This window comes from Hydra vulgaris, chromosome 09 (genome assembly GCF_038396675.1).
Source record: "Hydra vulgaris chromosome 09, alternate assembly HydraT2T_AEP".
Lineage (NCBI taxonomy): Eukaryota > Metazoa > Cnidaria > Hydrozoa > Anthoathecata > Hydridae > Hydra > Hydra vulgaris.
The window spans coordinates 28,786,825-28,796,290 of NC_088928.1; the positions used below are offsets into that span (position 1 = coordinate 28,786,825).

At 31.9% G+C, this 9,466-nt stretch overlaps 1 protein-coding gene across 1 annotated transcript; it reads right to left on the reverse strand.

Moving 5' to 3' along the window:
- Nucleotides 1–8,851: 8,851 nt before the first annotated feature.
- Nucleotides 8,852–9,238, reverse strand: LOC136085387 (FMRFamide-like neuropeptides 7). The gene has a single exon (XM_065806689.1). It carries the CDS (start codon nucleotides 9,236–9,238, stop codon nucleotides 8,852–8,854), a length of 387 nt encoding a protein of 128 aa, XP_065662761.1.
- Between the last annotated feature and the right edge of the window lie 228 nt (nucleotides 9,239–9,466).

Sequence of the window (9,466 nt, forward strand, 5' to 3'; positions counted from 1 at the left end):
TTTCCATCACAATATTTACATAATTTGGTATGCTTACAAGCTTTATAACTAAATCTAATCTATCAGTAGTAACCCATTGGTTAAATTTGATAGTATCTTCTTCCTCAAACTGCCCTATTAGTTTGAATAGCTTTTCTTCTAACTTAGATGTATTTTTTTGACACTGTGTACATCGATACAACATGCATTCTTTGTTTTGCATATCACAAACAATAAATTTATATAGTTCATGGTAATCAATTTTAATGGGTAGGAGAATTAACATGAAGTTAATTCTCCTATCCATTATTAAATTTATTTTAAACAAGATTTTTAAATGAGACAAATAACTCTTTTAAGCTTAATAAAAGTAGTCGCCAAATGCCAACTAACACTTACAAAAAAATGGACTTGCCAACTAACACTTACAAAATCTTTATGACCAGGAATCTGGCGAGAGTTTTCACCATCTTCATAAAAAATTTTCACTAAAGTATTTATTTGATCAGGCAGCATTTTACCTCGCTTAGTTTGTGGAACTGCAAGAACTCATTCCTTTTTTGCTAAAGATCTAGATTTTATTATTAGATACTTTGAAACACCAAAATACTCACAAGCTGCTTCAATCGACCATTCTTGTGGGCACAAAGTCAATACTTAAACTTTGTCCCTAAATGAGCAGCATTTTTCATGTTTATCTTTTATCAAAATTTTTTGAACTGAACAACTTTTTTTTTAAATCAAGAATATATTCATTATCAAAAACTTCAACTTCTGTCAATAGAATTTGTAAAGAACTTGATAACTTTTCTTTGCAAACTGTTAGAATAGTTTTAATTTTTTTTTTCCCAATACTCATACGATTCGCAAATGGTTTTCTGTGAAGCTTGACTGGTGACATGCAAATGAGACAATCAGAAAGTTCTTGACTGTTTTTATTTTGTTGAACATTAAATACGTTTTCTTTACTATACTTTCATTTGTGTAATCATCAGCAATATCAATATTATCAGTATTAATTTCAGTGGAAGCTTTTAATTTGACTAAGCAATTTGTACAAATTTTTTGACCAGGTACAATATTGAACCTGTTGTTTAAAGCTATGATTTTTAATGGGACTTCTCTGAGAAATGCTAAATTAAAAAATATAACTTAATCAAATAAAATGTGCCTAGTATTAATAAACATAAAGAACGTAAAATTATGACAAAGTAACATTTATAAAAAAATTTATGACAAGCTTTACTAACCTATGCACAGTCTTTTGTGAACTAACAGCGGATTACAGTATTTATTTTGAAACATAGGGAACTTCTCAAGATAGAAATTTTGATGATGAAACATAAGTCAATAATCAAAACAGGAGAAACACCAGAACTCAGCGCAACTAAATTTTGCTCATCTGGATCTAAATCTTGAAAAAATTTTGTTCCAATTTGGTTTGTAAATGTTAACTTGTGACAATTTGATTTTAAAATCAACCCAACTGAGCTTTGTGATGTTCCAGCCATTATAAAAATTATTTAATTTCAATCTTTTATTTTTCTAAAACCAAAATTAAATAAATAATAATTTCTCAAATGAGTATTATAATCGAAACTCAAATGTTAGAACCAGTTGCTATATTTAATTAATCAAAGAAGAAACCAGAAATTCATTTTTATTTTAAACTAAATAAGCGTAATCATAGCTATGATTACACTTATTTAGTTTAAAATAAAAATGAATTTCTGGTGTCTTGTTTAATTATCTAAATGGAGCAATTGGTTTTAACATTTGAGTATCAATAATAATACTTATGTGAGAAATTATTATTTTTTTGTGAGAAATTATTTTAATTATAATCTCTATATGGAGATTATAACCCAAACGGTAAATAAAAATGCAAAAATAAAACAATAATAAAATAGATATGTGCATAAAAAAGCAATAAAATAATTTTTGCCTCTTACAGGTATTTATATATAAACTATTATTGTAAAGATTTAAAATGAATAGATCAATACCTTTTCTCCAATTAATCTTAAACTAGACATGATTACTGAAAAATTATTGTTCTAAACCCGGTTTGCATTTCAAAGTTTTTCATCAAATATAAGATCTAATAACTTTAAGTAATGATTTTTAATTTCTTTCTTCAAAAGTTTCTATACATATTAAATTTTGTAAACGTATGGTTAATGTAACTGTGTATAAAGTGCGAATTTCATAACTGCGAATCTGCATAAGTGCGACTGGCATAAGTGCGAACTGGCATAAGTGCGAACTGGCACAAGCGCGAACTGGCATAAGTGCGAATCACTTGCAAAAACTGGCATAAGTACGAACTAGCACAAGCGCGAACTGGCATAAGTGCGCCAAAAGAATTTGCAAACATTGGCATAAGTGCGAACTGGCATAAGTGCGAACTAGCATAAGTGCGAAACAATTGCAAAAACTGGCATAAGTGCGAACTGGCACAAGCGCGAACTGGCATAAGTGCGCCGAAAGAATTTGCAAACATTGGCATAAGTGCAAATTGGCATAAGATCCAGCACCCGGTACCGAAGCCACTGCGAGAAAAAAAACATTAAAAAAGAGAGATATATGAATCGGTGAATGTTAATAGGGCGGAAGTCACATATTTTACCAAATTGACTTTTTTGCAAATTTTTATATTCAAAGGATAGCTCCATCATTTTGTGTTAAAAAAGCTCCATCATTTTGTGTTTTAAATGGGTGATAGTGGTACTGAGTCTGATCATACAAGTTATAAAAAAAAGATAAGAAACCCAGATGATTATAAAAGGAACAAGATTAAGAAATCTAGGCTTACTGGTGTGGCATATAAAAACCACAGGGGACAAAAAATTGATGCAAAGTCTATTGGAGATCCATGCAGGTAAGAGATAATACACAATAATTCCTAACTTAAAGACAGGTCTATGCCGAATTTTAATAATTTCTCTAAAATTTGGTCAGATTTAGGCTCTGTAATTTATAGTTGGCCTATAGACCGAGGTTGTTGATTGCTTGTTTAGGTTGTAAATATTTGTAGGTTAAAGACAATAGATGATATTTTTAGGGTAGTCTACAATCACTTATTGTATATTAACTTAAACTCTATTTTGTTTCCTAGACTAGGCTGCCTATAATTTTTTTATAAAGTAAAATTATAACATAGTGTTTTTTTCAGTTGTTCGAGAACGTGTTTTGAACCTATTGGCAAAGACAACCTCGATGATGCATTTATAAACTTCTACAGTCAGTTCAATACATTTCACTGTCCAAAATACCTGTGCAAGAATTATTTTACCTAAGACAGTTAACGGTTAGTGTATTTTCTATTCATGAAGTGAAGAGAAACATCGCAACACTTTACCTTTATCGCGAGGGGCAGTCTAGAAAGTTTCCAAATAAAACTTGCTCCTTTCTTTTGCACTACCTGTCTACCTGTCCTCAAGAGTATGATGAACTCAACTTTTATGCCAATAATTGTGGGGGACAAAATAAAAACCATTGCTTTTCAAAACTTTTTATGGCGCTTACTGACAAAAAAGTTGATTAAAAAGGTCAAACAATTTTTCCCATTCAGAGGGCACAGTTTTTTGCCCTGTGATCGTGACTTTTCGATTATAAAAAGAGAGTTAAGAAGGCATGACAGAGTATACAGCATTCACAAAATAAAAAAGATTATATTAAAATGTAGTAATCAAATGAAGTTTTTAGTGGTTGATCTAGAGAGTTCATCTCTAGTTTACGATGTTAAAAGTTGGTGGCCAGTTCTCTATAAAAGAAACCTTACTCCAATCAAAACAATAGCTTAACCCAGAACCCAACAAACTCAGTTTGCAATAAGCAAATTTCACCATTTTCAATACGATTGTGACAACATAGGTTAATGTAAAGAGAGTGAAATTACCAATGGTATTGTTAAACATACTTTCATGATGAGAAATAATACTCAAAACAAAGTGAACCTCCCAGAACAGCTTATTTACCCAAACGGAAAGGTTCCAATAAAATCTGCTGAACTAAATGACTTAAGAAAGTGTATTAAGTATATCCCACATGACCATATTGACTTTTATAATGAACTACTGCAATGGCCTGCAGCAGAAAGCAACGATAGAGAAGCAGAAGATGTTGGGGAAAATGATTTAGCATAGCTGATAAAATTTCTGAAATAGACCTTTTTTTCCTTATAACTTTTGTTAAAATGTATAAATAATTGATAAATATACACTTTGTAAAGATTTATTGCAGTTTGTGACATTATTTTTTATAGCCTAAAATTAAAATCATAATAAAATAAGCAGTAATTATAAATAAAAGATCTGCATGTATAGCCTTTCATATTAGGGGGAGTGATGAAGCTAGAGTTGCTGGATATTTTAATGCATTTTTTGCTGATAAAGGACAAAGTAAGTGTATGCTAGCACCCTTTGTTGGTAACTGATTTAATATACTTTATTATAATGCTGCAGCTTTGTATTTTCATTCCAAGGATATTTTAGAGTTTCTTCAAAATTGGCCAAATCTAAATAATCTTTTACTTGCAGTTAAAGAAGATATTAGCAACAATTTATATTTAGCAGAAGTGCGGGCTCTTGGAATAGTTGATAAAATGTTTACTGGCCCACTTTGGCGGATAATTGAATCAAAAAAGAGTATTCTTGACATGAATCTATTTTTGCTAACCTTAAAAATGAAAATTTCAGACTTGTGTAAAAATGCATCAACAATTATGATTTCGAAAACACCCATATTAAGTCCAAGTGATATTAATATTCATAAAGATATTTTGTATGATAAATCATTTGAAGAGACTGCTGACTCTGATTTAAATATTTGAATTTGAAGAGCCTTTGAGTTTTTATCACAGCATGTACCGATATCGTCATAATAAAAGACTTCATCGACAATATACTAAGAAGTTATGCAGGTATTATTATTTAACAAACTGAGTCGTCGACGATTGGAATTTACTGTCACAAGATGCAATCGATTCTGCAAACAAAAACACGTTCAAAAATAGAATAGACAAAATTTTGAACTTTTGATATCAAACTCTATTTACGAACTTTTTTTTTTATTTTATTTACGAAATTTTACATTTAACGGCTGTTACAGTCAGAGCCGTACCAAGGGCGGGGCCGGCCGGGCCGCGGCCTGAGGCGCCGAAATTGGGAGGGCGCAAACTTTAATAAATTAAAAAAACAATAATCAGTTTATGAAACTAATTTTCACGGCGTCGCTGCTGTTGAACAGAAAATTAATTAAAATTCCGCCTCTTGACACAAACTCTTAAATATTAAAGCTCATATACTGAACATAAAAGCGCCCTATAACACTAATATACCTTTGATAACCTTTGAGCATTATAATTCTATTATGAGTCGAACCCAAAAGTTATCTGGTGCTGAATTTAAGAAGAAAAGAAAACAGCGCCAAGAAAGTGACGAGAAACTACAAAACTGTTTCAAAAAGTGGTTGGTAACAAACTCAGTGGAGAAACAAATTATTTCAGAGGATATTTGTATTGAAATTAATGACAATTCAACAGATCCTATAATTTACTTTAATTGAGTTCAGATCATCATTTGGAATTAATTGAAGAGGAGATTTTCATCAGCCAAAGTCAAGAAGAATTTTGCACAACTGATTCAGAACCAACCAGGGAAGATGAAAATGCCTAGCTTTCAGGCCCAGCTGAAATGGACGAGGATGAACTTCATTCAGAAATCTCAGAAATCCCAGTGGCCTCGGAAGAAAATTTTCAACATAGGGATCCAGCAACATGGCCTAAAATAACGGACAAAACAAGATGCTTTTTGATTGAGCATAGGTCAGAGCAAGACAGAAGAGAATTTTTCCCAAACACGCTGCGTGATTTTGACAACAGAATGCGACACTTCAGCTCAAAATGGTATGAAAAAATTCATCCCAATGGTAAAAAATTTGTTCGCACTTGGCTGCAGTACAGCAATAAAAAAGATTCTTTATTTTGTTTTTGCTGTTTGTTATTTTTAACAACAAAAACCAACAATTTCTTAGAAATTTCTAAAGGGTTTTGTGACTGGAAAAAACTAAACCCAAGAACTCCTGAGCATAAAAACAACAATGAACACCAAAGATGCTATTCTGATCGGAAAACTCTTGAAAAAAACCTCAAGGAAGGAAAGACCCTGAATTCTGATCTGTAGAGAGTTATTAGTGGAGAGATGAAAAAGTGGAGAGTTATCTTAAAAGTGATTGTTGATGCAATTTTTTTCTGTGCCAAGAACAATCTTGCCCTTCGGGGAAAAACAGAAGACATTGGTCAACAAAACAGTGGCATTTTTCTGAGCTTAATTGAGTTGATTAGCCATTATTATCCTTTAGTGGCTGAACACATTGCGTCCGTTAAAGCAAAAAAAACCACAACATCCTACTTTTCTCCTTGAATTCAAAATGAGCTGATTGAGTTACTTGGGCAGAAAGTCAGGAAAGAAATTTTGTCAAACATCGAAAAAGCTAAATACTACTCTGTTCTGTTTGACTGCACTCCAGATACCTCCCACAAAGAGCAGATGATTCAGATTATCAGGTATGTCCGCATCAGTGATGAAACCTGCACAATTAAGGAAAGCTTTTTGGACTTCATTGAATCTCACCAAAAAACCGGAAAAGGTCTTGCAACAGAAATAAGTGAAAAATTGGAGAAGGATGGTCTAAGCATTTCCGATTGCCGGGGCCAAGGCTATGACAATGGAGCCAATATGTCTGGAAAATACAATGGCGTCAAAGCTCACATCCATTCTCTTAATGAGTCAGCAAGATTTGTTCCATGCGCAGCTCACACTTTAAATCTTGTTGGTGTTCATGCTGCTGAGGTTTCCCCACTCATGATTACTTTTTTTGGAAAGGTTCAAGCCATCTTTAACTTTTTTTCAAGCTTCACGTCAAGATGGGAAAAACTGATGAAAACGTTGATAATCTCATTAAAGGGAAATAGTGACACAAGATGGTCTACCAAAAAAGAAGCAATTACACCATTGCACAGACAAATCAAAGATGTTCTTCAAGTTTTGGAATCCATTATCCACAATCCCATGACAAATGCTGTCACAGTTAGTAGTGCAAAAGAACTTCTCATTCATATTGATTTCAGTTTTTTGTGTTTGTTGGATTTCTGGTGTCAAATTCTTTCTATAATTGACCGGGAAAACAAACTGCTTCAGTCAAAAACCATTTCAATTGACATTGCCGTAAAAAAAATGAAATGGTTGAAGGCTTTCATTCAGAATTTTTGAGATGTTGGGGTGGACAATATTATCAAAATGCCACAGAAAAAGCTAACCAGAGCGGAATTTATGGTGGCTTTCCAATTAAGAGGAAGCGCAAAGTGAAGCGAATAGCAATTTATGAAGCTGAAGATGACTCTCACCTTCTCACAGCAGAAACAGAATTCGGATCTCAGTGCAACCTTGTGTTTGACAGCATTATTACACAAATAGAGTGGCGGTTTGAGGCTGATGAAATTTCAGTAAACTTAAGCTCATAAAACACTATATGAGGTCAACAATTGGCCAAGAACGTTTGTCTAGTTTGGCTATAATTTCAATTGAAAATGAAGTGGCAAACAACATTGATTTTGATGATGTCATTAGTGAATTTGCCTCAAGAAAAGCCAGAAAAGTGGCATTGAACTAAAGTTTTTGCAACCTTAATGACAAATTTTACTTATAACTTGACGTGATAAATTTTGTGATCAATAAATCATTTTTTTCGTTTAATTTTCTTCTTTTTTTTTTAAGGAGGGGGAGGGGGAAGAGGGGGCGCAATTTTTCTATTCTTGCCCGAAGCGCAAAATTGGCTCGGTACGGCCCTGGTTACAGTCAAAACTCTACGTAGTTTTGACTCACCAAACTCAAATAGTTTGTACAGCAATTTTTATATTATATTTAATTATTATAAATATTTTAATACTGCAGACATTAGAAGTGATTTGTCATTCTTTATTAGTTGTTCTTGAAAGACAATCTGGTGATCAACTTCCTGGAGGTAAATATTGAAATCTTTCTAATATTATAAGTAAGTCTGCAAAGAATGTCCCAACAACAAACAAAGCATCAGAAAGTGACTTTGCTGTATTAGATCTTTTAATTCCAACAAAACCTAATGCCAAAAAAAAAAACTATACAAGCTTATACTATGTGGTATAAAAATAAAGCACTAGACTGGTTGGATAAAAAGATTTGTATGAGTGCGACTAGTTGCTTATAAAAGCTTCAAGTAACTTTAATAAAATGAAAGATAAATACAAACTACGCAATTTAGAATTAAAGTTTGAAATGAGTGAAAGATTGTCTGAAAAATATAAAGCTAAAAAAGCAGCTGAAAATAAAGCTTTCTTTAAAAAAGGTAAATCGGTAAATGAGTTGTTAAAATTAAGAACAAAGGTGTGGTCGACTTCAAAAAAAGCAGATGATGAATATGTATTGTTAGGTGACACCGTAAAAACCAAAAAAATATTAGGAGCACAGTTGGATTTTTATAGGTATGTTATGGAAGCAAAATGTGAACCTAAATATTTTTACAAAACTAAAATGCTTGGTGGTAAGAGAATAAACTTTACAAACTATGAGTTATTCAGTAATTTGCAATCAATTATTAGAGCAAGGAGTTTTCCAGAGCCCATTGAGAGAAAGATTTCTCTTAAAGAAAGAAAAGAACGAGATATTTTGATTTTGAAACAAAAAGAAGAGTTATGTGAAAAATTGAAGAATGCAAGACTGTCTCAGTTAGCCAATCAACAAAAATTAAACGTCTTGCCTGATGTTTTAAATGATCTTAATTATCTTGTTGGAAAATTTATTATAAGTCAACACTAAAAAACAGAATAAACAAGTTATCCCAAATTTAAAAAAAACTTTGTTTGATGTAGTCTATGAGACTGAAGAAAATCAAGTAAAGACTTTTCCATTAGTTGTTGACCTTGAAAATCAAGTAAAGACTTTTCCATTGGTTGTTGACCTTGAAAATCAAGTAAAGACTTTTCCATTGGTTGTTGACCTTGAAAATCAAGTAAAGACTTTTCCATTGGTTGTTGACCTTGAAAATCAAGTAAAGACTTTTCCATTGGTTGTTGACCTTGAAAATCAAGTAAAGACTTTTCCATTGGTTGTTGACCTTGAAAATCAAGTAAAGACTTTTCCATTGGTTGTTGACCTTGAAAATCAAGTAAAGGCTTTTCCATTGGTTGTTGACCTTGAAAATCAAGTAAAGACTTTTCCATTGGTTGTTGACCTTGAAAATGGAAAGGTATTGTAAAAGCTTATTTTACGTATTTAATTGTAAAAAAAACAACTAATATTGTTAATTATATATTAAATATGATATTTGAGAAAATTGAAAACTTGTCAACCTTGTGTTTAAATTGTTCACAATTTGATGTTCTAATTTTTCAATAAAGTAAAATCAGGGCTATAATTGTATTAATGTGCATGCTTATTTTTGTTGTTCT

Excerpts from the sequence above, each read along its gene's own strand:
- LOC136085387 (XM_065806689.1), bottom strand. The coding sequence starts at position 9,238 with ATGGAAAAGTCTTTACTTGATTTTCAAGGTCAACAACCAATGGAAAAG.